Source organism: Seriola lalandi, unplaced genomic scaffold (assembly GCF_002814215.2).
Source record: "Seriola lalandi dorsalis isolate HSWRI2012SDOR001 ecotype SW California unplaced genomic scaffold, Sedor1 jcf7180002053387, whole genome shotgun sequence".
Taxonomy (NCBI): domain Eukaryota; kingdom Metazoa; phylum Chordata; class Actinopteri; order Carangiformes; family Carangidae; genus Seriola; species Seriola lalandi.
The window spans coordinates 1-26,945 of record NW_019523940.1 but is presented as its reverse complement, the minus strand read 5'-3'; the positions used below and the strand labels follow the sequence as shown (position 1 = coordinate 26,945).

General features: G+C 41.7%; 3 protein-coding genes and 1 long non-coding RNA gene across 6 annotated transcripts; 3 read left to right on the top strand and 1 right to left on the bottom strand.

Moving 5' to 3' along the window:
- On the top strand, positions 1-5,733 carry LOC111651089 (uncharacterized). 2 transcript variants are annotated; one of them, XM_023401041.2, is made up of 10 exons: positions 1-119; positions 1,632-1,701; positions 2,174-2,272; positions 2,594-2,695; positions 2,792-2,926; positions 3,031-3,168; positions 3,259-3,310; positions 3,400-3,426; positions 4,584-4,610; positions 4,697-5,733. In XM_023401041.2, exons 2-10 carry the CDS (start codon positions 1,642-1,644, stop codon positions 5,254-5,256), a joined length of 1,200 nt encoding a protein of 399 aa, XP_023256809.1. In that variant the 5' UTR covers positions 1-119; positions 1,632-1,641; the 3' UTR covers positions 5,257-5,733. The 2 variants fall into 2 exon arrangements, with proteins under 2 accessions (XP_023256809.1, XP_023256808.1); XM_023401040.2 differs by having other exon boundaries at positions 1,619-1,701.
- A 1,168-nt stretch (positions 5,734-6,901) lies between these two features.
- Positions 6,902-19,341, top strand: recql5 (RecQ helicase-like 5). The gene is made up of 19 exons (XM_023401035.2): positions 6,902-7,106; positions 7,311-7,432; positions 7,949-8,470; positions 9,457-9,553; positions 9,640-9,751; positions 9,842-10,004; positions 10,090-10,172; positions 13,533-13,754; positions 13,892-13,988; positions 15,282-15,318; positions 15,406-15,464; positions 16,019-16,089; positions 16,197-16,290; positions 16,359-16,547; positions 16,668-17,305; positions 17,391-17,436; positions 17,517-17,738; positions 17,852-17,924; positions 18,025-19,341. Exons 1-19 carry the CDS (start codon positions 7,010-7,012, stop codon positions 18,147-18,149), a joined length of 3,069 nt encoding a protein of 1,022 aa, XP_023256803.1. The 5' UTR covers positions 6,902-7,009; the 3' UTR covers positions 18,150-19,341.
- Positions 10,202-12,862, bottom strand: LOC111651084 (uncharacterized). Of its 2 annotated transcripts, none has more exons than XR_015436903.1 (4): positions 12,316-12,862; positions 12,177-12,228; positions 11,235-11,390; positions 10,202-11,147 (listed from the first exon to the last, which is right to left on the bottom strand). It is a non-coding gene; the product is annotated as an uncharacterized LOC111651084 (long non-coding RNA). The 2 variants fall into 2 exon arrangements; XR_002760479.2 differs by having other exon boundaries at positions 11,235-11,353; positions 12,316-12,860.
- A 915-nt stretch (positions 19,342-20,256) lies between the features above and the next one.
- LOC111651091 (cerebellar degeneration-related protein 2-like) lies at positions 20,257-25,003 on the top strand (the record flags this gene model as incomplete). The annotated part of the gene is made up of 4 exons (XM_023401043.2): positions 20,257-20,709; positions 23,087-23,199; positions 24,171-24,319; positions 24,839-25,003. Coding segments are annotated over exons 1-4 (506 nt in total), but the record flags the coding sequence as incomplete, so codon positions are not given.
- Between the last annotated feature and the right edge of the window lie 1,942 nt (positions 25,004-26,945).

Here is a 26,945-nt window from a genome sequence, read left to right as displayed (position 1 = left end):
CTCTGGTATGTAAACAAGGTCAGACACTGCAGCACACAGACAAAACACTGTCCTGGAGTCTGTGCGCTTCTGAGCCAAGAGGAGATCTACACTTTTCCACCAGCCCTCTGAGGACCAAGGTAAGCTGTGCGTCATGTGCACGTTAATACGATCATCCGTATGTTATTTGTATTGTTGTGTAGGACGCACTGAAGGGAAACATACGATGACATTATCAGGATAAATGTATGAAATGTGTTATTGTGTGTCTTGCACAGCTGCAGACAGATAAGTTTTCGACGTGCAGTCTACCTGTGTCTACAACACAGATTTGCCGCAAAGTCACACGGCAGGTGTGTGTTTACCTCATGCGCAGTCATCAGCTGGCCTCGAACTGGGTCGCTCTGACTGCAAAAGCTGCATGGTCATGTTTTCCCACGACATCAATAAATTCTTTCTAGCGGAGCCTTTCCTTTTTCATACTCTGGTTTGTTTTCTTGCGATTACAATATTGTGTCAATTTATATATGCAAATGTGACATTTTAGCCCTCAGCTCAATTTAAATCAGCATTACTGCATACATTGTATGATAACACAATATATGAACCGCATAAACAACCACTGTATATACAAATATCAGAGTGTTGCAGTTTTGTGGAGCTTGACTGAGCTGCAATGGGGCAACAGCGTCCTTTTTTATATTAAGCCGGAATAACTTAATTCATAGTCCAACCAGGGCTGTTTATGCTTGTGTTTAATAAAATGCAGATAACCATTAGTTTCTTAGAATTAGTGAAATGAATGTGCAGATAGGGTTTATTTGTGCCAGTGAATTCACCCACATCATCCTTAAGTCACGAGAACCCGTTTAGACTGGTCATCCTCACTGCTTAAGCGCCAGCCAGACACAGACTGAGCTCGTGTATTTCTCTGCAATGGCGAGAAAGTGAGGGAATGACACAAAGAAAAATGAATGAGGAGAAAACAGAAGGAGAGAGAGAGAGAGAGAGAGGGAGGGAGAGAGTTGCAGCCGAGGCTTTGCACTGGAAGCGTGCAGGGCCTGTCACGTTTTGCAGTGTCTGCTTTTTATTGCTTGGTCCTGCTCCAGTTAATGATCACTGCTGGTCTCTGCCCCTGATGTGACCTCCTGGACACATTCCTCATATCGCACCAGAGATAATTTGACTTTATTAACTCAGGTAGTGGATCATTTATGTATTTGGCAATGCCAGCCAAGGCCAGGGACACAACATCCCTCACCTACTTAATAACTTGTTGTGGTCAACCTCCGAGGTATTGTTTTCACTAAATGGCCATGTGAACTTTTTCATCATATGTTCAATGATTTACATGACATGCTGTAGTCTGATGAGACAGTGTCCCCTCTCAGAGACCAAAACTAATTATACATTCTGCTAAACCACATAAAGTCCAAATTTTAAAGGTGTGCCACCAGAAACGTGTCCTGAAATGGTTGACATATTCTGAAGTGGCAGTGGTAAATACCACCTTATTGTACACTACAAGCTGAGATGTTTGACTTCATCACATGAAGGACAATAGCGGAGCTTCTGCTGGTAAATAAGACGTAGTCATGTGATTATCTAAAGTCACATTTATTTGTGTTTCTCACTGTAGGACTCTCTTACAGACCAGCCAAGATGATGCAGTGTTTTCACTTCATGGTGGAGCCGGCCAAAAACTTCACGGCCAAGATAAAGGTAACATGTTTTGGTGTGCTCAAAAGGAACATTGTGTGTTTAATGTTCAAACCTGTTTTGTTCCTGGCAGGATGGTTTCTGGGTCACCTTGACGCTCAAGTGGGCAGTTGACATGACAACATTTTTGTAGTACCACACCATGTGACTGCACGCATTTCTCATCTCCTGGTTCTGTTTTTAACTAGAAACAGCTACAGTATGCAGAGAGTTGCTGATGAGATGAATTGAGGCGGAAAGGCTAGAAGGGAAGGGTGTCTTTATTTCTGCTGACAGGAACAGAGCCATGATGTGCATTTTGATCAGGCTGAGTGACCAGCTCCTTTCTAATTTGACCTTATTACTTTCTAAGGCACTTGTCAAGCACCACTTATGTCCTCCAAATGTCTTTTTCTTTTCTTTTCGCTGAGAACTTTTCCTTTTAAAAACAGTTTCCCACAGAAAATCCTTTTTTTTAATTTTTATTTCCCTGCAGGAATCACACAAGAGAGCAAAGAAGGACAAGAGGGAGCCTCTGGATGAGGATCAGCTGTTTGTGGTGGATCTGGCTAGAGACCTCAGCCGAGTGTGTCAGGTACAACCTCTTGAGAATACACCATGTACAACATAATGTATTCACCTGTTTGGAAACATCTGTTTGGAGCACTTTCAGAACTGACTTGTCTGTACTGAGGAGGTTAAAAACAATAATATATTGCTAACAATTCAATCATGAAATCAGATATGACATGAAAAAAAAATAACAATATTAGTTACAAACCATCTTTTTGTTGAATCTGGTAAAAAAGGACCCTAAACTCTCACCAATCGAGTCATAGTGACCTTATCATCAGAAATAATGATGATGAAGATTCTATTATATTTTATTTTCTCCCTACCTGTTTTCTCTCTGCAGAGGTCAGCAGTCCTGGAGCACATCTGGAACCAGGATGACACCTGGCCAACTCCTCTCTGCAAGGCTTTCATCCTACAGTGGGCCTCTATGCTGGAGAGCAAGGTGCTTATCTGTGAAAAAAAGACCAGGATATACATTAACAATGCCTAAGGTATATAGAGGTTTAGTCACTAAAGATGTGTATCTTTTTCTCTACAGAAGAGGCCTCTGCAGACTGATGGCTGGCCAGAGATGGATGAGGGCAAACTGCCAGATCTGATTAATGAGCAGGACCTGATGCAGGCCAAAAATGTGATTCTAAACTGGATCAAGGATGTGAGAGCTCAGCCTGAGGTGGGAAGTTCACATAGTTCACATGTTTCTTGTTCACCGGACTAATTTCTGCAGATTTGTTTTTACCCAATAGACACATTCTTTTCCCACTGATCATCTTGCAGCAAAGTGTGTGGCCTGGGGAACCTGTGGCAAAGGTTCTGGAGGACCTGCAGTCAGCCTGGCGTTGGGGCCGTGCACCCAATCTGCTGACTGCTATGGAGCTGGTCATGTGGACTTTAATGCTGCAGCGCCCAGATAAGGTAGGAGCCCATGTTAGAATACACACACATCTGCACTTCATCAATTTATTGTTCAGGTGTAATAGAAGCCCTCTTGGTGTGTTCCCACAGGACACCATCCCGCAGCAGTGGCTCATGTGGAAGCAGAGGACTCAGAATATTGGTTTGTAAATTAAAACTCAATTAAGTTGAAGTTTATTGTATATTTGTAAAATTTCACACCCCTATGAATCTGTTACTATCTCCTTTCAGGTGCCATATCCTACGTTCCTCAACCAGGTGAGTAACATTTAGTTAGCTCAGCATTTATAATGAAAACTTGATGTTTAAAACCACTGCATACAACTGCCTCACTGGTTTCAAGTTAGACTGTTAGACAAGTCTGCACAGCATTGTACAGTTTATGTACAGTATATAGGAACATCCACACGGCTCAATATTAGGTGTGTAGCGAAGAAGGTGGGTGTGTGTGCACATCCAACTTCAGCTGGGTACAAGCGCAGGACAAAAGAGAGCACACACAGGAAAAAGAGAGGTCGCCACACCCTGAAATATTCCAGCTCCCAAAATTTGAATTGATGCATTATTTTGGCCTGCAGGGTCTTGGTCAGGCAAACATCCATGTGAACAGCAAACAAAAAATGATTTACAATTTACATGCACATAAAAAAAAACACAAGTTTTTGAAAACATTTTTTAATTTTTTGCAATGAGAAAATTTTGTACAATGTACAGATTTTTGCATGTGTCAGGACTACTGTCTGGTCCACAGTCCTTTGTTTAGGACAGTGGCAACCTTTTCCAACTCATGGCCCACTTGAAAATCTCAAAAATGTAAGCAGCCCGCACCCAATGCTGTAACAGTACGGAGGCCAAATAATGCTGCTCAGAATACTTTTATTTTAATGAGAACGATCGAACATTAAGGACTGAGCTGAAGCAGGGGAAGCTTAATTTTTCTATTTTGTTTGACGGGAGAGATCAGTTGTTGATTCACTATCTGTCTCTTGACCCTATTTTCTTTCTCTCTCTCAGACTGAGATAACAAACAAGTATATGATGTATCCAGTGGCAACGTAAAATTTTCTATCACTGGCTTATAACAGTGATAGACCTTAATACAAGAAAATATTTTAGGATATGATAAGATAATTTCGTGTTTACAAATATAAAATTAAATTATTTACAGTAATTACAGTTACAAAGTTGCATCAAAAACAGTTTTGGGAGCTGGGAAATTTCAGTACAACCAATCTCTCATTTCTTCAACATTCTCATCTTCACAATATCCACTCTCCAGTCCATAAATACTGGTAATATGACCAATATCTCCAAACTGAGATACACAGTTTTTTGATTGTGTAAAACTAGCTTTGCATCATTATGTTGATGCATTCACTGTCATCTCTTACTCTGAAAGTCTTCTGTTTTTGCAGTGTGGGACTGGATCTCAGATGCCGCAGGTACAGGATTCATTCTATCAGTGTTTCAGCCAACGTAATCTCCTCTGAACCTGTTTGGTAATTCAGATTGTTACTTGTCCCTATAGTTGAGGTGACTCTGGATCTGGACACAGCCAACCCAGATCTGCTCATCTCCAGTGACGAGAAGAAGATGCGCTGTGGCTTTGAGAGGAAGGATGTTCCCAACTACCACCAACGCTTCGACGGCTGGTGGTGTGCTGTCGGGGTGGAGGGCTTCGGCTCTGGCCGCCACTACTGGGAGGTGGAGGTCGGTGAGCGGGACTGGCGGCTGGGCGTGGCTAAAGAGTCGGCCCTGAGGAAAGGCTTCAAGTCGCTGAACACCAATACAGGGTACCTGACCCTGCGGCTGGAGAGGGGCACTGAGCTGAAGGCGCTGACTGTGCCCTTCACTGCCCTGCCGCCGGGCCTCATCCCCCGCAAAGTGGGCATCTATCTCGACTACGACCACGGCCAGCTGTCCTTCTATGACGTCGACAAACACTTGCACATTTACACCTACAATGAGAGCTTCACTGAGAAGCTGTTCCCCTTGTTTGGTACAGTGGAGATTATCAAGGATCTGGTGATCAAGTCCCCAGCAGCTAAGACCCAATGTCTCTGCTCCACATCCTGCCTCTGGGGTTGAGCTTCCTTCTGTCACCTCTTCCTTCCAAATCCAGTAGACATCATGTTAAAGTATAATAAACCAGGTTATGTAATACTGTAATCAGAATCAGAGATCCTGATGTAAAAGACCATCAATAGCTCCAGTATGTGACCACGCTCTATGCTGCTACTGCTTCACTGTGATTGTTGCTGCCACTTTCTCTCTATAGAGTTATCATGTTGCCCGCGTAGAAGGAGTCTGTTGCGCTACAGTCCGTCCACTAAAACAGGTCGGACCTCTCAGAATAAGACAATATACTACACAGTTCAATGGGCCTCTTGTCAACAACTGAACCCATGTTACCATGTTATCATGTTTCCCTTTGCTCACATACATAATGTATTTTCATACATTTAAAACAAAGCCTATAGCATTAATGTACTGTATTGTGCAATATTAATCCTGCAGTAAGAATGCACTCTGTGAATAATAAATAAAGCAAATGTGTGTCTTAAATTCTAGTCTGTTTATTGGTGCAGGGCTGTTTGTTTGGTGGAACAGACAAAAAAGATGAATCTTAAATATATGGCAATATAACTGATAATGTAGTATATACACAAACCCAGTCCCTTCTAGTTCACACTATCTTGGGTAAATAAAGAGGTGGTGTCAGTTATCTGCCTCAGCATCTTCTCTTGTTTCTCTCTGCTCACAATAATTCCTCCTTTCATCTCTTGCTTGTCTCTGCTAGGGTTATTTTATGTGCGTATATGTTTTATATTCCTAAATTACATCAAAACCTGTGGCTAGCAGTATTCCAGCTCAGATAGCATAGCAATGTCTGCTTGCAACTGAGGTAATTTATGAACTCTATTTTCTAAGTAAGCTTTAGTAATTGTTCTGCATGGTTGTATTATACAGGATTTAAAAAAAAAAACACTCCCATAGCATTCTGGGTGGAATATTTTTCTAAAATATTGACAGGTGTCTTCTGGCTCCCTTCACTTTTAACTCAGGTAGCAGACTAATGAAATGGGTTCACTTTGATTTCCTGGTCATTAAGCAAAAAGTGACTTATTACATGTGAACAGATGGTTGTTTGAAAGTTGTCTCTTCTGCCAAAATCACTTCAGTTGCATTATGTAATCCCTGATGATCATTCAATCTGGCAACCCAAATGTTGTTGTTATTCATGCATCATATGACAATCCTTTTTGAATGATCAGTAGCCTATTAAACCACCCAACAGTGTATGAAGGTATTAAAATCAGCTTCACCTTGACCAGTTTCAGCATTAACATGCTGCTTGCATGTTAATGCTGAAGCATCGATAATAGCCTGATAACACACTGATGAAATATATATTATAGGAAAAATATATTTACATGTGGGGCATATTGTTGATAATTCTTACTTGAGTAAGGGACTTGCTTGGAATGGAGTATTTCTATAGTGTGAGATCTATATATACCTTTGGTGCCCAAAACAGGGATGTCCACGTACTTTTGGCCACATACTGGATCACATGCATGTGATCAGCTGAAAGTCGTGCACCAGCTGCACCAATCAGAGAGCTCTAACTGTGGCACCTGTTTTCAGCATATTAATACAAATATAAAACAAGAAGAGAACGTTTAATATACGTCATGAATGAATGCTAGGATATCACTAAACACATGTTTTTTTTGTTTCTTTGTTTTCAACTTTTATTTTCCGTTTCAGGATATTGCAAGAATATGATGATGTCATCGGTGTGCGACGACGTTAGAAAGGGTTATATGAGAGAAAGACGATGACAACAAGTTTAAAACAGGCTTTAAAAACCCACTTTGGGTTCGACAGCTTCAGGTCTAAACTACAGGAAGATGTTGTCAAAGCGGTCCTCAGAGGTGAGTGAGTCAGCGGTCCATGTAACTGCTGTTTCAGTCTCTGTGGCTCTGTGCTAATTAGCTGCCGTTAGGTGGCTAACAGCAACAAGGAACCTTCATTAACGTTCAATAACATGAAGCTGAGTGTGAATTGTGTCTCACGGGAAGTGTTGTCGTTGTCACGGGGACAGTAATGTCTGACACGGTGTTGTTGTCTGTGTGTAGGTGACAGGGATGTGTTTGTGTGCATGCCTACTGGAGCAGGAAAATCCCTCTGTTATCAACTGCCTGCAGTGCTGGCTGAGGGTATCACTCTGGTTATATCCCCGCTCATCGCCCTCATTCAGGTCAGTCTCTATCCCTGGCTGTCCTGCAAACCTTTCAGACACCTGCCAGATTGTGTGTGACCCCTTTGGAATGACCTGGTTTTCTGCATCGATTTGTCATTAAATGTGATCCAATCTTTATCCTCACACAAATGTAGACAAACAGTGCCCCTAATCACTCATCATACTCTTTTGTGTGCTTATTAAGCACACAGATTGAACATTCACAGTTCTGGTGGAAAGAGTAAGTGAACCCTTGGATTTGATAACTGGTTGAACCTCCTTTGGCACCAATAACCCCAAACAAACAAATAAGCCTTTAGTTGTTACTCTGAGGTCATTTCACATGTAAGAACAATACAATGATTTGTATGTTATTAGTTAAAATAGCTTGTGTTAGTTCATAATTGTAACTAAGATGAAGATCTGACCATATATTAGGGCACATTTATAAACAAATGGAGGTCATTCCAAAGGGTTCACTAACTTCTTTTCTTGCCTCTGTATGTGTTGCTCACTCCCTGTGTTTCTTCCCAGGACCAAGTGCAGCACCTGAAGGATCTGAATATCCCCGCCTGCTCCATCAACTCCAAGCTCCCAGCAGGCGAGCGCCGTCTGATCCTGACCGACCTGGAGAGCAGCAGCCCGAAGCTGAAGCTGCTCTATATCACTCCAGAGATGGTGGCCTCTCCCTCGTTTCAGCCGTGCCTGACAGGCCTGTGCTCCCGTGGCCTGCTGTCCTACCTGGCTGTGGATGAGGCTCACTGCGTCTCCCAGTGGGGCCACGATTTTAGACCGGACTACCTCAAACTGGGTGAGCTGCGTGCTCGCATGCCTGGAGTTCCCTGCTTGGCCCTGACAGCGACGGCACCCGAGAATGTACAAGAGGACATTGTTCAGTCCCTCAGGCTGCGCTTGCCCCTATCTTTCGTTACACCTGTTTTTCGCAGTAACTTGCACTATGATGTGATCTTCATGGAGCTGCTGCCGAACCCCTACGTTCACCTCCATGCCTTTATTAAGCAGGCGCTGGCACTGGACAGCGGGTCTAATGGACAGGTCAGTGGACTGGACTCTGTGAGGTCTCTGTGTTATATTTTTTAAACAGTAACATTAACATGTTGGAGCAGTACATAAAGGAACAGCTCATTTGAAAAGACAGAAACAAAAGGATCTAAAAATTATAGCTATGGTTGGACTAAGGTTTTCTCTATGTCATTTAAAGTCCGTGGATTCAAGCAAAATGAAACAAATCCTCTGTTAGGACATACTGATACTGTATTTTCTGGACAATACTATTACTATCTAAATACTACTGAGTACTGAATACTACAATAAAAATGTAGCAAAAGTAAGGTGATTATAAATAATAGAAAAGAATGAAATGAAACAAAAAATAAAATCTGTTTACAGACAGTTATGACAGTCTAGAATGAATAATTTGAAATAAAATATGAAGCATGAGAGAGTGACATGCAAAACTTAGATGTGACATGTGCAACCAATAATTAAATAATTTAACATTGGAGGTGGAAAACAGCAGAAAGTCAGGTTTGATAACGGTACAGTTCACATTGTATGTCAAATCAGCTCTCAGCTCTCTGAATCTTTTCATCCCAGGATACATACTTGACATCCTGAAGAGAAGCCTGTTGTGACTATTTTCTTTGAAAGAGGAGCAATTTAATATGATGGATTTTAACATCAATCCTTATGTCAAATCTGAGGCATCTCCAGTGTGTAATTGTGACAGATGTCACATCTTACTTCAGATAAGTTTTGAGCCCTAAAAACTCTCAAATTCAACTCAAATCGGTGTGACAAAGATGCAGTATGTGCTGAAGGCAGAATATTTTACAACGGGACAATGAAACGGACTCAGTGCCAACATCGGCTCAGCTGTGATATTTAACAGTTGAGTATAGAGCCCTTTTCTGTATTTATGCAGCATAAAATTCTAGTTTGATGCAGAAGAATAATTTTTGGCTGATAATGTTTTCCCTGAGAATGCTGTTTTTCTCACACTATCTGATATTTGTGAACAGGGTTGTGGGATTGTTTACTGTCGGACCAGGGAGGGCTGCGAGACAGTGGCTTACCAGCTGACCAAACTTGGAGTCTTGTCTAAGCCTTATCATGCAGGTAGCAGTGTTTCTCTCCTAATGTGTATGTGTAGGATTAGAAAACATCAGGATTGGGGCTGATGTGTTTGACTTCTGGTTTTGCAGGTCTGAAAGCAGGAGATCGAACCGAGGTCCAGAATGAGTGGATGCAGGGGAAGGTGTTGGTTATTGTAGCCACCATCAGCTTTGGTATGGGAGTAGACAAGGCCAATGTCAGGTGAGGCAGTGAGGTTTTTGTTGCTGTATTGTTTTGTATTTGCTACAGTATTTAAGCTTGTATGTGCTGATGTCTCTGTTAATCCTGAAGGTTTGTTGCTCACTGGAACCTCGCTAAGTCTCTGGCCAGTTACTACCAAGAGTCTGGGCGAGCAGGTAGAGATGGACTGCCCTCCTTGTGTCGCACATACTACTCCCGGAGAGATAAGGAGCAGATTATTTTCCTCATCCGCAAGGAAGTGGCCCGCAGACAGGTCAGCACAGCAACAGAGGACTCTAAATGTAAGGAGTCAGATTAATGTCAAGGTATCTCAACATCTCTGAACAACTTGTCTATAGGAGAAACGGGGCTGCGCAAAGGAGACAGACAAAGCAGCCATTACAGACTTTGAAGCCATGGTGTCATTCTGTGAGCAAGAAGGGTGAGTGAAGAAATCAGTGCTCACATGCATGCAAGTCACTTTTTGTTTATTGCTTACAAATAAAAGCAAGTAGGCCAATAAGTGAAACGTCAAAACATGACATCATTACATAATGGCTTTGCCCTTTGCACAAATACAACATGCAGGTTTATACATTACACAACTCTGATCACGTACATGCTATTTCAGTTTGTGTACAGTGGAGGGCAGACTTGCTCTGTCTTTATGCCATGTTGTACAGAATATGCTGAGGAACACTTACAGCTCCCCCTCTTAGGCGGATCTTACCTAATTCCATGTCTGACTGCCAATTCTAATACCTTAGGAATGACACATGGTCAGCCTAAGAAAAAACATTAAAAAAACAAATTTGGCATTTTCCCTTCACGTCTAACTTTGTAACCCGCTGTTGGTCTTCTTCAGTTTCTTTAAACGATTCCCCACATCATATTTTGTCTGCACTGTTAAAGTTGCAATTGGGGTTGGCTCTGCCTTTTCCTCAGATCAGAGGCATTTTTGTTGCCCTGTAGAGCACAGGGATGCTCCAAGGAATGTGGATTCTCCTGAAAATCTGGCAGCTTTGGCAGGTGTGTCTGGCAGCCAGTCAGAACATCCTTCTCTGTGTTTGTCAGGTGCTTTGTTGTTCAAGGGTTGGGCCTCTTCAGCGCTCCTGAACACACCCGGTATGAGGCTCCACTGAGATAGACCTTTAATATTTACCTATGAATTACATGACCATGACTCTCAGTAGGATTTTTCATTGACTCTACAGGATTCATGGTGCTGCAGCGAAAGCCTGCATTTGTGGGATTTTTTTGTGTGTGCACCATCTCCTGTGCTTAGATGTCTGATGATAATGAAATGAAATTCTCCTTGTGTGGAGCACATTTGCTCAGATGTTTGGTCCCTTCATCTTGGTCTTGCGACAGCAGCAGCAGGTCACGCAGGTCAGCACTATCATGAACAGGACCACCACTGCAGGAGAGCAAATCAACAGTATCATGACTGGCTCAGTCTTAAAGAATTAAAAAAAATCAGTTATGACAGAGAGCGGCAACTCACAGATGAAGGTCAGCAGGATGGAGAAAGCTCCCACCTCTATAGCGTTGGCTCTGGGCAGACCCTGCAACTTTACCCAAATCCTGTTCAGGAGGTTCAGCGTCTCTTCTTTGGCATCCATCCTCGTGACGATGCAGAAACAGGGTGGATGTATTTACACTGAAGATAGTCAAGCTTAAATTTGGTTTACACAGTCTCATTTATTTGCCTGTGTTTAGTGTCATCAGGATATAACTTCCTGTTGCTTGTCACTGACGCCCTTAGTGGGAGGGGCACAAGCACATAATTTGCTGCTGTTTATCCATGAACATGATGAAGTTGTGCTGACTAACAGTTTCTTTACCTAATTGAGGTTTTGTGATTTTAAGAGAGAGTAGGAGGGTTACAGTGAGAGGAAGGCCGGAGTTTTACCGCCTCGGGTGAACTGATGTAAAGCATGTTTCTAGCCAAGTGTTTGTCTGAAAGTGAGTGTGTGTGTCAGGGTAATGATACAGGGGGTGGGGCTGGTGGTTTAGGGCGTTCAGCATAAGTAACAGGTTAACCCTCTGTTAGGCTTTTGTAAGACAACATAATAAAAGTGACTGTAGCAGATGACCCCGATTGATAAATTATATTTCTGCACAGCCAGTGCTTGGTGGATGTTAATTTTAGACCTTGTTTAGACCCCCAATTTAGACTTTTCCACAGTAACTCTTTGTTAGGTTTAATAATGAACTTAATGAACTTAAACAGTGAAAAACCCCCTCAGACAGTACTCTGTCACTACAGTTCTCTCCTTATTTTAAAGAAGACTAGTTTAAATTTTCTCTGTGTGTTTGCACATAAGAAGTCTGTATTTTCAAACGCATTCTTGTCATTCTTCCCAGCCTGCAGTATTTCTCAGGTGCTTTGTCTCTCAAACACACACAAACAGATACAGACACACTCACTGTGAGAGGCACTTACCTATGAGAGTCTTTGTTGTTTTCAAACACTCAGCCAAGCCAACCCAGACTAACTGGTAAAGATGACAAAACAGAAGTAAGCAGACTAGTTGATGAGGAGGAGACAGTGATGAACATGACATTTTCCCTGAAGGAGTTACCTGCTGAATGTCTGACTGCTGTAAATCATCCAGAGGAGGAAAGGTGCTCAGATGCTGCCCAAGATTAGCAGTCAGGCTGAGATTAGGGTTAGGAGGGATAATGCCTCAGGTACAGATGATAGTCTGCACTTGGAGTTAAAGTAAAGTGAGACTACACACAAAAACAAATCCCAGTCAGTGCTCCTCTGTTGTCCTTTTTGAAGTTTTCCTTCCTTTTAGCCTTTTTATCTCTTCTGCTCTTTCTTTAGTTCGGTCTTTAGGGTTCCTCTCTTCTTTTTGTTGTTGTTTTTTTTTTTTTTGGTAGTGACACACGTAGAGTAGTTATCTGCTGTGCTCCTCACATTAGTTTGTCTGCCTCCAAGGCTGTTTTCTCTCTGACGGTCCTGCCTGGGAGTGACTGTTGCTTCACAGACTCTTTGTGCGCCTCTCTGTCTTTCCCCACCTCCTTTGGTGAGACTGCTCCTCTCTCTTTCATGGTTGTGGAGACAGCGTTTCCATTTCCAGCAAGGTAGTTAGTATGTTGTTGAAGTGGCTCGTTTAATGAGCTGCTTCCCAAACACACTCTCTCTCTCTGTGTGGTTGTGGTGTTACATAATACTCGATCTGATACAGGAGTGTGAGGCTTTTTTATAGAAAGAGTGGAAACAATCACATGTAAAGCAGGGATCATAATAAAACACATAACATGCAGGAACAAGGTGAGCTCTTGTTAGAAATGAATAGGTTGTGTGTCCAAAAAAAACCTTAATGTGTAGGAAAATAAGACAGAAAATCACCTCCCAAATTAAGATTTAATTTGCTCTAATGCATTCTTTATATCAGTATAGAGGCTAATTGCCCTGTCTATTAGCAATGTCTATCTCTGATTGCCAGGCAGCTGTATTTTTTATGCCATGTGAAGAGGGAGCCGTGTTTGGCTTATTTCATAATAGAAACATTGATTGCGGTCAGTGTGTGATGGTTACACAACATCTAATAGATCAGTCATGCACCAGATAGCCTCACCAAACTACTTGTGTATGATGGAGAGGTGCTTGCTGTGTGCACAAAAACATCATTTGTCTTGACCATTTAAGTACAAACTCTATCATGTAGATAGCTTCACAATGTCTTGCATCTGTTTTGCTAATTTATTCTAACATGCAGGAGCAATGTCACCTTCCTGTCCTTACATGTATTTAGTTTGTAATACTCAGTTTGTCTCATCTACCCAACAGTTGTCGTCATGCTATCATCTCCAAGTTCTTTGGTGACAAGGCGCCAAACTGTGCCGGCGCCTGCGACTACTGTCGTAACCCTAAAGCTGTACGTGCCCAGCTGGAGAAATCGGCTGTCCTCAGAACCAAGACTGAGGCAGCTCAGAGCAAAGAGCCCAAAGGACGGTTTGGTTTCCAGTCAGACGCTTATGGAGGAGGAAAGAAAGGCTACGGCTTTGAGAGGCAGGAAACTTTAATGACATTTTCTGAAATGTTGATTTCATTCGTCCCACTATGGATGTCATATTTCTTCAGTTTGGATTCAAAGTAACATAAAGTAATGGTGAACCTGTAGATTAAACTAATGTCACACCTTGTAGGTTTGATGAAGGGGATAGTGGCAATAGCGATGAAGATGTCATAAAGAGGAAAAAGGAGTTTTCCGACCTCTTCAAGCAGCAGATGAACCTACGGAAGGTGAATCATAATATAATAATATAATATATAACCAACACACACAAACCTTTGTAGAAATGTAAACTTAACCAGGCTAGAAAAACAACTCAAACATTGTTTGCATTGTTTGTCTGTACATGTGTTCGCCAGCTGTGGGCAGCAGAAAGACGGGGGTTGTTGGGGCCCCTGTTAAGTGAGGCTTGTAGCAAATCGCTCCCACATGTTCAGTGGAACTGGCACAACACTGTAGAAAAACTATTCCTCAGCAGGTCCAAGTGGAAGTTGGCCACTTTTCAACACAGCAGAAATGAAAACAGGAATGTCATCATAATTGTATAGTAGTAGAAACAGAATTTAAACAACAAAGAAGTAATGATTGTAATGGAAATTAATGAAACCATTGTCACTTCACCGCTAAGAACTACATATAAATATATTAGGGCCCATATTGTATTAAGTGAGAATTCCATGTCTTCTTTGTATCAAAGAGCTCAGTCCACAGAGAAATACACACCACCTGTATTCAGAAACTGTGACTTAAAACGAGCCGTCAGGACTTCTGTAACTTTGTGATGTCACAACAAAGCAGTCACTGCTCTCAGCCATTCCCCAAGCAAAAGAGGCTCAGAGCCTCTCTTGTGAATGGCTCACTGACCTGTTGTTGTTTGAGCTTCTGAGAGAAGCCTGAGAGAGGAGATGTAAAACTACACCTGAGATGGTTTTTGGTACTTAAAACCACAAGTATGTCTTCTTATGGATCAACACTTCAAATAAAACACAGGAAAAGTGAAAAATACGGGACCTTTAATGACATTGAAGAGAATTACCAGGTTACGTCCATAATATATAAATACCCACCCCTTACAGGCTTGAAAGATGGCAGTATATGCAGTAGTCATGTCTTGAATAAAGTATGACTGAACCATACTGAACATATGGATAGACAGATGGAGCGGTGGGTGAGGAATACTCTATGGACATTTTAATACTTATTTCTGCTGTGTCACAATTAGAAACAAGAGTAATTTACTCTTAAAGTCACTGTCAAGCTGACACGGGGTCTTTTTCAAATTCAAAAGATACATTTAAATTTAAATGCGCTCATTTGGCAGAGAGGTTCAGGGTGATGTTAATTATAAATCTCATCAGGAGTTGAGCAGTTATGCTGCAGAGATGGAGGAAGTGTGCCAGTTTCACTTCTCTAAAATAATACATCACCATACCAGAAGTGCACTGTTCGATTGGAAGTTTCTTTCATTTAGTAGAATATCTAGAACTAGCTACTGACTCCTGTCTGTGCTCGTGTGTCTTTAGGGAACTGAAGGTCAGAGGGAGGACTTTGTTCCCCCAGGTAATATAAATAAAGAAAGCAAATCATTATAAATGAATACTTTGGCCAATGTGTACGGTCATATAAGCAATGTGTCCCTCTGTGCAGATGCTGCCTGCCTACTCAAAGACGCCAGCAGCCAGAGGATCCCCAGGCTCACTGTAAAGGTACAATGGGGTACTTGAATGCCACAAACACATTCCTCATACCTTCTCCATTCATTAACAAGTCTATAGGAATTCAGTGACTCATGTGTCGCGAGATGTGAAGGGAGACATTGCAACTGAGCAATACAACCCCACCGCTGTAAATATACAGCACTTCTACAGCTTAGAAAAGGAGACTGCAGCAGATGAAAATAAAATACTGCCCCTGTGGCCCACCTATGTATTACAAGCGATGTCATTTTGCACAGTAGAAGTGGGAAGCTTCAGCATCTGAAATGTGGATATTTTCTGTTCTACTGAAACATAATTGATGTAATTAAAGAGCATATCTGAACTCATATGTCCACAAAGTTTAGCCATTTTTGCTCCTTTTTGCTTTGGTGTTGAACTGTGTGCAAACATATCACCCACTCAAATGTCTTTGTAATTGATTGAATTATTATAATTCTTCTGCTATTACCACCTACAGCCTTTATTTACACACCATTCTATCTTATCACTGTTTTTTTTTTTTTTTTTTAATTATTCAGTTGTTAATTAACTTTATATTTCAGGCCAGAGAGCACTGCCTGTACCTCTTGGAAGAGGCGTTACATGGCCACCAGGGGGCAGAAGACACATTCAAGTAATTGTGCAGATACATGCTCCAAGAATCATTTTTATACATAGTTCATTTTCTTAAGAAAATTAATTGACACCTGACTTGGTCTTCATCTCCTCTCCACCTCTCAGCTGTGACACTCCGTCCATGGCGGTGGATCTCGAACACGAGGTCTTCAAGAACAGCAAGTCGTCCAACTTGTACAAAGCAGCCGTACTAAAGAAGGTAACTCCTGACTGTTCTGCTGTTCATGTAAGGAAAATATATGCCTTGACAAATCTCTTATTCTGAAGGTGTCAGAGCTGAAGAAAGGCGCAACTCCCTCAGCTGGAGGAGAAAGAGGAGAAGGTGACAAGACTACCAGCAGCAGTGAATCCAGAGAAATTGAGTCGAAACTCAAAGGGGAAGCATCCTCCTCCTCCTCTTTTTCATCCTTTTCTGAGGAGATGCAGGGGTTCACATCTGCATCTGAAGTCTACTCAGTAAGATCACTTTAGTAGAAACTTTCTTCAGCTAGTTTAGAAGCAATTAGTGTGGGTTCTTGTGGCTGCAGACTAACTTTCTGATATAAACATGTATCTGTTTTATCATTATTCCTCCAGCTGAAGCGTAAGAGGGTAGGGGCAGGCCAGAGGGGCTCTTCCAACCCCTTCCAGACTGCCAAGGATCTGCTGAAGTCCTCCATGTTGGACACTGCTTCTAACAAATGGTCAGAGAGTGGTGGGTTTTACAATGACAGCTCAGGAGGCTCTCGAGAGTCATCTGTCAAGGTGAGAATAAAAGAGATGAACACAGATACATCTTCGGCTGTAACATCGTCTATCAGAGCCAGAGCAAATGCAGTCGCTGCCTCCATGAACAGCCCGACAAAGGGGGGCAAAGCCATGAGCAAGAAGCAGCAGAAGCTGGCGGAAGCGGCAAAAAGTACCCGCAACATTTCCCAGTACTTTGCAAGGAAACAAACAACAGAAGAAAGCCAGGAGGAGCCGGGGGGACTTAATACTACGTTACCTCAAACTACCACTGTGATTCCTGAAGAATTCACCTGCCAGCAGGAACACTCACCTGTCACTGTGGACGCTGCAGAGAGCAGTCCTGTGGAATCAGAGACTCAGGATGTGATGCAAGAAGAAATAAAAAAAGAAGTAATAGTTATAATTGATGACAAGGAGGAGGAAACGTATAAAACAGAGACTTCAGAGCTGAAGCAGGTTCAAGACACATCGGAAGATGATATAAGGTCTGCCGCAGAGTGATTTCAGCCATTTTATGACAACTTTGCTGGAAAAGTCCTCTTTCATCATCTTTGTTTTTCCCCCTCACAGACAAAACAAACCAGAAGAAGAAGCTAAACCTGCTCTAATACAAGGGGTAGGTGTCTGTTTCCTCTCCAGTCGTAAGATTTATTTCCTGCTCAGTAACTTATGATGATACATACTGTATATTTCCAGCTGACAGATGATATGAAAGCCAACAGAGAGTCGTCTCCTCCAGCGAAGCGCAGCCGCCCCACCAATGGCAGCACCAGAAGAGTAACCTTCAATCCTAACGTACAGGAGAGGGCCCTGCACCCGGTGAACGAGCCACCGAAGCCGGTGACGCTGAAGGAAGCGGCCGACATTGTGGTCCGCTACCTGGACCCTTTTTACACTCAGGGGAAGTTTGCCACCAAGGTGAGAGAGGCAATTATCATTTCATATTTGCAGAGAAGCAGCAAGGTGAAATGAAAAGACGGGCTTGACTTGTTTGCTGATGAATTCTCAGCGGTTGCTTTCTGTGGTTGTAGGAGCTGTTCAAGTCCTTTGCTCGCTACTTGTCTCACCTTCTTGCTGAAGGAAGGAGTCGGGGAAAAGGCCAAGGTAAGCAGGGGATACATCATTAAAAATAATAAACAACATCCCAGATTTGCACAGCTACAAACAATGGACTGTTTTCTGACTCTTGTATCTGTGTCCACAGTTAAAGCAGAAGCCAAAGCTCTCATTAAGAAGTTCTTCAGCAGAGTCCAGCGCTGCGAGAGCGAGGCGGACTGGAAGCACCTTAAAAGACCACACAGCTGTAAAACCACAGAGAACAAGGAATGACGCGAAGGGAAACGTAGCCATTTTTAGGGCCAAGCACTTCCTCTTTGTCAGTGCCTCTTGTTTCAGTAATCTCAGGCTTCGTCACTGACGCCTGCCGACCAGGTTTATGGTTGATTTGCTGCTAGAGTTCTGCTTTTTTCCAGGCGGGTTGCTGCTACGGTAGTTTATGTCAATAATCGAGCAATAAAATATTGACTGTTAAAGCCTGCGAGAGCGGTGGTAGCACTAACATGACAAGTGTTCTTTATGTTTCACCCCATTATCTGAAAATTGTGTACATTTCAAATTTCTGCTGACCGAAGCATACAGTTTTACATCACTCCTCTGCAGGCAGCAATCAGACTTCATATCACAATATAAGAATGCTGTATGGGACTTTTGTGGTACTGCATTCTTCTCTTTTTCCACCTGCACTTATACCTGCAGTAAAGCATGTTTCAAGTCTCTGCAAGTTGATTTTCATACAGAGCTGGAAAGTTTTGATGGTTTATCCTCTGGGGACCATGAATGTCTGAACCAAACTACATGACAATCTACCAAATAGTTGTTGAGGTATTTCAATCTGGACCAAAGTGGTGGACCAGCCGAAAGAACAACTGACTTCCATCCATAGAGCCTTACCACCATCATTGGCTAGAAAAACATTGTGCCAGTGGTTGACTCAAATGTGAAGTATACATACTTTGAAGTAAATGGGGATAAAGCATACAAAAACACTGGAACAATGTATGAATGTTTGACATAAACCAGTGCTATGTTTTTATTGCTGCTACATATTTTTTCTTTGCCTGCTGGACTACAGAACAGAGAGCAGGAAGCAAATGGACATAAATGACACATACTGTATGATGAAAAACTGACATGTATTTTCTTTTACTTATATACTAAGTTCAGATTTGTCATAGGTTGTCTCTCAGCTTTAGCAAGAGGATAATGTGTGCTGAAGGATGTTTTTTTTTGTCTTTGTTAGCTATATTGTTTCCAATGAGGGAAATGCTCTTTATGTTATAGTGCCTGTCAGGACTGTGAGAGGCCATAGCTTCTGTCTCAAGACAGGAGGAAAACCCAAAGAGTACTTGAGGCACTGATGGACACAGAGACTTGACTGTATAGAGTCTGAACAGCCATAGTTTGTCTACTCTTTGCTCCTAAATGTTTACAATAAAGACCATGCTGAACAGGAACAGACAAACAGTGTGAGACGTCCCTTATTGTGTCTTGATTAATAACTGCTCATGTCTTCTGTTGGACAATCAAACTTATTGGCGCTCTGGATGGGATGGAGAGGGAGAGAGGGAGGGAGGAGACGTCGGTGCCAGGGACGATGTCAAATACAGTCTATGTGTCAAATAAAGGGTGACGTCACCTCCATAAGTGCTAACTTCAGGCGCTCCATGTAATTTCCGACTTCTGATGTATTTTCATTCAGACAATTAAGTAGAAGGGTTGTAAATTATTTTAGATGATTATATTCACTGAGAAAAAGATTGGCACTAGTGTTTGTGGTGTTAGAGACACATTTTAAAACTAAATGCAGTCTAGTTTTTGATGTCCCACCTTTGGCAGAGGAAATCCAAATGGCCAAAAGGTACTCACGGGAGATGAAATCAGCTATTGAACCCCTATTTTGTGAAAAAAGAAACCTTTCAAGATAGAATGTATCTTTTTTCAGCTTGTAATTACCGATTATTTTGTGCTTAGGTCCACTAAATTGTTAGAAAATGTCTTTCTTTCTGAATATGGACCACTAAAACAGTATCAACTTAAATGATAGGGGTGTCCTGCATAATTATGTAATATTGAGGAAGGCCCTCGAGACAAAATCTATTTTTTTGCTTAATGTTTCATATTACTAAACCAAAATGTTTAATTACCACAGAGCATATCTGGGGTCAAGCAGGACTACAGTATTACAGAGAAGGACAGACATGACATTAAATAAATAAACGCATGATTTTAAGTCAGTGAGCTTCACCAACGAGTGATGATGGAGTCAAACCAGTGTTCAGGTGTCTCAGATATCAGTTATAAGACAAGAGGCAAAAGGCAGTGCTCTAGCAGCAGCATAAAGAGTTAAGGCGCCCACATCTCTCGCAGAATTTCCGACAGTGCTTGAACGCAGCAGCAGCGGCAGCGCTCGGCCACAGAGCGGTGAAGCCGGGCTGCCAGCCTGTGTCTGTAAGGCCCTGCTGCACATCAAAGACGGGTGAGACAAACAGAAGAAGCACTGTGGTCCTCTTTAGCAGCTGCGGCTCAGTCCAGTTCATTTCATGGCTGCAGCTCCGCTCGCTCGGTCTCTCTCATATCTGCAGATGGATCCAGAAGCAGGTGCGCTGCCGGGATTTTCTCCTTAGGTAATTGTCTCAAAGGGTTACACACTTGGGGAGGCAGCACCGCTGTTGTTTGTTGTCACTTCCGGGCAAGCCGTTTGTGAATTAGTAGATCACATCGCCGGTGAGGAGGAGAAGTTCATCAGCATCGATGCTACGCGCGGGCAGGATGGAGGAGTTTGTCACTGAGGAAGAGGAGCCGTGGTACGACCAGCGGGATCTGGAGCAAGGTGAGGCATCATTTCTCCTGTCTCAGGTTTGTGTGGCGCGAGCAAAGGGTGTAACAATGCCCCTTCCACAATATCCCTGGCTCCCTGGATTGGATTTTGGGTAAATGGATTCATGCAGGAGGGGTTGGATGGAAAGAAGGGAGGAGGTTACATCCATTTGTAAAAACACATTTCATGCACAAGTGCTCGCACTATGATAACTGTAAACCCACGTATCTGTCAGTCTCTGTCTATCCACTGAGCCTGGAGCTGCCTGCCCTCCATCTCTGCTCTCCTCTCCTGCCACTTATTTTCATCATGTCAGTGATGTTTCCCAGAATAGTCTGACTGAGTGACTCTTGCCTCTGATTCAATTCCTTCCCTGCCGGGCCACATCTCTAATATCCTAGCACTCCTCTCCTCTCGCTTTATCCTCTCTCTTTCTTTTTTTTTTTTTTCCCTTCAAATCTATCAAACACTTTATGTTCACTCTGCTGAGTTTGTGGGTCTGGATGGATGACAAAGAAGATGTGAAAATAGAGATTATCTGTGGGGAGGTAGTGACATGTAGGGTGTGCGTGTGTGTGCCTACCAAAGGTCAAAACAAGCCGGCCATTGTGGGAAGAAGAATGCAGAACATTTCCCCAATTTTGTAGACGTGGAAGTTTTTGAACAAAGAAAAGACTCGGCAAGAGCCACAACAGTGGAACAGGCCCCAGCCCTCATGTTCACTTGTTCATGTGAAAGATTTGACTATAACAGGGTGGACGGTGATTGGTTTGTGACTATTATTTTTTAGAAGCACCTCGAGACAGGCCTGCTGTCAAGCCCTTAACCTTAAATAAACATGTGAGGCAAAAGCAGAGTTTATCATAATTATTGTGTTTGCAATTGTTGCCTTTTTGCTAATGTGAAATGTGATACAGAGTGTTATCAGCTCTCTCAGTAATGACTTAAATGGATGCACTTTCATGGGCAGCGCAGAGTAGAGATGAGATGTGTGTGTCCTCCTGTAGCGCCGGCCTCAGCATCACCCCATCTCCTGAGTACCTGCTGACCCAGAGAACTAAAGCAGCTTTGTGTCTCATCATCGCTTTGTACATAGAGAGAGAGAAGAGAGGCAGGTGGATATTTCTGTGTATGTGTGTGTGTGTGTGTGTGTGTTGCCATGCTATCTGTATCTCATCTCAGCATTATTCAGCAATGAGCCTGAAGTCATTAAGCCTCTGGTTGATCTGATTAGGAAGCCTCAGACAAGACCTCCTTAGTAGGGATCAAAGATTGCAGGCTTTGGGGTCAGATTGGAGGCAGAATTTGTGCCGTCAGCGCTCACCGCTCCAAACAAACGTCATTCTGCATACATTCATAGTCAGGCATCATTTCGCCCCAGAAATGATGCTGCTGTTATGTAACTTCTCTCTTCCTAGCTCTGCTGTTTAGTGACCCCTGTGTTCATTATGATATCGCAAACATATGAAGTACATGTGGGCAGATGGCGTGGCGTGGTGATGTCATGTTTGTGTTGCAGCTTCATCTGAGGAGGGCCTGTGATTGAACGTGAGAGTCACACATCAGAGAGCATTGTAGAGATGCATGTGCAGAAAGCAAATACACATGAGCATATGAACACAGTCATATACACACCTATGTAAAGAGGCCATGACTGTCTTTAAGGTCATAACAGTGCGCTTTGAACAGATGTGACGGCCTTTTTTGTGTTCATAGGTGCCTGGTGATTGATATTTCCTCAACATAGCTTCTTATCCGTGCGCATAATTCAGAAATTACGTAACTAAGACTCTGCATGTGACGGCCCTCCGGAACAGAAACAGTGCTGTGACTGAACTGGACCTGGGGGTGAAGGCTCTCTCTGCTTTCGACTCAAACACACACTCACTCAGCTCATTATCACTCAGAAGCTCAGGCCAGTGTTCTGTTATCAGTTCTGCATTGTTGAAACAGGAAATTACAGCATGTCCCTGCCTCCCTCTGCAGTATTGGAGTCAAATGTAGCAATGCACGCATGCACAGTGTGAGCTAATGAAGCTTGTTACATTTATCAGATAAAACCGAGGGTTTGCTACGCCACTCAGGCATGTATGATAGTTTACATGGAAACATAACACATGCACCAAAAGTAAAATATATCTAATATCTAATCTAACAAACGTGAAATGGAAATATCTAGTCCCTGGTGCTTTACACTTACAATGATGCATGTGTGTGTGTTCCTGTCACTGCTCACGCCACACACTGTGGTGATAAAACACTGTATTCATGTCCAGGGTGGATGTCAGTGAGTGCAGATTTTCAAAAGCACCAAATGTTCATCTTGTCCCCCTTCACTCTCACTGTTTCCTGCTGATGATGTCTGTCCTTCTGTCTCGGCTTCTTTCAGACCTGCACTTGGCAGCGGAGCTCGGCAAGACTCTGCTGGAACGCAACAAGGAGCTGGAGGACTCCCTCCAACAGATGTACATCAACAACGAGGACCAAGTGCAAGAGATAGAGGTATGCTTGTCTCACCTTTTGTCTCGTGCATGCCCAAGTCAGTGCTATCCAAACAGATTTCATGCACATCCTACACAAGAAATACCTGGCATCAACTGGCCGCTCTTGATTTTGTGCCAAGCTAATTATCGTAAAATCTGGAACTCACAGAAGAGAGTACCAGAAGTGTTTGCTCTGTGAACATGAAATGATATGCGGAATTACTGAAACTGTCACCTCTTCACAGCTTTAAGACTCATTATTAGTCAGAAGTGTTGCTGAGGATGAGTGTGCTCAGCAACACAACTCTGAAGGGATCACATGAAACAAAAACTCACTAGAATCTGATACTGACATGAATCTACTGTATGATGCAGGAAAGTGCAAATGTCTGTTATACATTCCTCTGAAAATATATGTCAATATCTGTAGATTTACCTTACAGCTGAACAGACTAATTTACATCATATTAAATTTTTTTGGGAAACTCTTTTGTCCAAAGTGACTTATACTAAGTACATTCAACCCCCAGAGAAACAAGAACTAGATTTCATTACATTTACACTGATCAGTGGTTCCTGCCCTGTCACATGAACTCAAGTTCCTTTTAAATTGATTTGAAACTGGTTGTTGTTCAACTATTATTAATATAAAATTATGTATTGAGCTGTCAGTGTGTCAAGTTTGCATTTGTACCAATAATATATCGAATGGAAGCTGAATGTTTCAACCATTTATCTGTCACATTTACAGTAGCCATTATTTATGTGTCACGCCAGTTAGCCCTTTAGTTATTTCATACTCTCATATCTGCTCACAGATGTTAGTTTTCATGCATTCTTTATTTCAACATGTCATGTCCAGGTGTCACAGCTGACTGAGAACATGAATATATATTTTAATCCAATGTACCACCTGGTTAGAAATCACTGCTGAAGCTGTATTAAGTCACTCATCAAAGCACTTTAATGTTAAACCTGTTTCCCTTTCAGTACCTGTCCAAGCAGTTGGAAATGTTGAGGGAGATGAACGAGCAGCACGCAAAGGTGTATGAGCAGCTGGATGTGACTGCCAGAGAGCTGGAGATCACCAATGAGAAACTGGTACTGGAGAGCAAGGCTTCGCAGCAGAAAATAGACAGGTGATCCACACTGAGACTGTTGTCTTCATCATTTTCTGCTCTCCACTGTGGAAAAACACGTTTTTGACAAGGAGATTATTGTCATTATATCACATAAGTCTTTAAAGGGACGTTTTGAAAGCCAAAGAAACATAAACCAAACGATAGTACTCCAATAGTCAAGAAGTCGCTGTGTAATTTCTTTATTTTTCTACATTTTTGTTCATGATAAAACAACTGTGTGATAACCTTCCACCACTGCAGCTATAAAGCACTTGTAAAACGTTTGCTGTCTTTAGCAATTTCATAATCATAATCAGGGATTAAAGTTCCTTGCAGATCAAAATACTGGACCAAAGGCTAAAAATATTTTTCAGTGGCTGCCTTTGTTCTTTCTAAATGTGCTCCTTCACATTCTCTGTTAAGTAACAGTGACTCATTGCTGCTGTAGGAGGATGGTATCTTGAGACAAAAGAGAATTGAGTCATTAATGACATAACAAGCACAAGTACAAACATTTGTGTGTGTGTTTGTGAACAGATTGACGGGCACCATGGAGACTTTGCAGGGTCAGGTGGACAGTCTGACAGCTCGGGTTGAGGAGTTGCGAACTCTGGAGGAGCTGAGAGTCCGCAGAGAGAAGAAGGAACGGCGCAAGACTGTTCACTCCTTCCCCTGCCTCAAAGAGCTCTGCACTGCACCACGGTGACTAACTGTTTGAAGCCTATTTTCTAATGTAGAACATGCATGTACATAAAGGCACTTGAGTTTGTCACTCCCAGGACACATCCACACTCTGCAGTCAGGTTTGGTTGTGATTTAATCTTGTTCACACAGATTAATATGTAGCTGCTTCAAGGGCGTAGGTTTGGTCTGAACATTGGTAGGTACGTAAAAACCCCACCACCCCTACCTAACAAAGGGATTGGCATTTTAATGCCGTCAACCAAACACTTTATTAACATATAAGACCTGAATTTAAATTCTGGAAGGCCCATACGCAAATAATACGGTAACATCATTCCTGATATAGGGACACGTATGTCATAAGTCATAGTATACTAAGGCATAAAAACATCATAGTATAAAAAGACATAAAAGGTCATTGTATAGCAAAGCTTAAAAACGTCATAATATAGTAAGGCATAAAAAGTCATAAAAATGTCATAGTATATATAGTAAGGTATAAAAACTATCATAGTATATTGAGGCATGAAACATCAACAAATGTCAGCCTAGTAAGGCATAAAGTTATGAAAACGTTATGGTTTAGTAAGGCATAAAACATCATATAAAGGTCAGTATAGTAAGGCATAAAAATGTCATAGTGTAGTAGGGCATAAAAAGTCTTAATGTCATTGTATACTAAGGCATTAAAACATCAAAAAACGTCATAGCATATATAGTATGGCATGAAACATCATAGTACACAGAGAATGAACGCAGGTACAGTGAGAACATGCAAACTCCATAGAGAAAGGGTTGGAATCCACAAACTTCTAACTGTGAGGTAACAGTTCTAACTACTCTACTATGATGCGGCCCTATAAAAATTCCTTAGTGCTGTGAGGCATGAAAAGTCACAAAAATGTCACAGTATTGTAAGGTACATATTGTATGTACTATACTATGACGTTTTTTGACGTTTTATGCCTTACTATACTATGAAGTTTTATGCCTTACTATACTATGACATTTTTTGACATTTAGTATAGCCTTACTATACTATGAAGTTTTATTCCTTACTATACTATGACGTTTTTTGACGTTTTATGCCTTACTATACTATGACATTTTTTGACATTTTTATGCCTTACTATAGTATGAAGTTTTATGCCTTACTATAGCATGATGTTTTTTGACGTTTTAGTGCCTCACTATACTATGACGTTTTTTTACATTTTTATGCCTTACTATACTATGACATTTTTTGACAATTTTATGCCTTACTATACTATGACGTTTTTATGCCTTACTATACTATGATATTTTATGCCTTACTATAGCATGATATTTTTTGGCATTTTTATGCCTTACTATACGATGACGTTTTATGCCTTGCTATAGCATGACATTTGGTAGCGTTATACCTTACTATACTATGACTATACTATGAAGTTTTATGCCTTACAATACTGTGACGTTTTTTGACGTATTATGCCTTACTATACTATGACATTTTTTGGCATTTTTATGCCTTAGTATACTGTGACGTTTTATGCCTTACTATACAATGAGGTTTCATGGCGTTTTTATGCCTTACTATAGCATGACGTTTTTGAAGATATTAGACCTTACAATACTGTGACATTTTTTGACATTTTTATGCCTTACTATACTATGAAGTTTTATGCCTTACTATACTATGAAGTTTTATGCCTTACTATACTATGACGTTTTTTGATGTGTTATGCCTTACTATACTATGACGTTTTTTGACGTTTTATGCCTTACTATACTATGAAGTTTTATGCCTTACTATACTATCACGTTTTATGCCTTACTATACTATGACGTATTTGATGTTTTATGCCTTACTATACTATGAAGTTTTATGCCTTACTATACTATGACATTTTTTGACATTTTTATGCCTTACTATACTATGAAGTTTTATGCCTTACTATACTATGATGTTTTTTGAGGT

Bases quoted from the DNA above. Each gene is read 5' to 3' on its own strand.
- LOC111651089 (XM_023401041.2), top strand. From the start codon at position 1,642: ATGATGCAGTGTTTTCACTTCATGGTGGAGCCGGCCAAAAACTTCACG. The intron at 2,696-2,791 runs GTGCTTATCTGT...TTTTCTCTACAG, and splicing joins CCTCTATGCTGGAGAGCAAG to AAGAGGCCTCTGCAGACTGA. The intron at 4,611-4,696 runs GTACAGGATTCA...TTGTCCCTATAG, and splicing joins CTGGATCTCAGATGCCGCAG to TTGAGGTGACTCTGGATCTG.
- recql5 (XM_023401035.2), top strand. From the start codon at position 7,010: ATGACAACAAGTTTAAAACAGGCTTTAAAAACCCACTTTGGGTTCGAC. The intron at 13,989-15,281 runs GTGAATCATAAT...GTGTGTCTTTAG, and splicing joins AGCAGATGAACCTACGGAAG to GGAACTGAAGGTCAGAGGGA. The intron at 17,925-18,024 runs GTAAGCAGGGGA...CTGTGTCCACAG, and splicing joins GAGTCGGGGAAAAGGCCAAG to TTAAAGCAGAAGCCAAAGCT.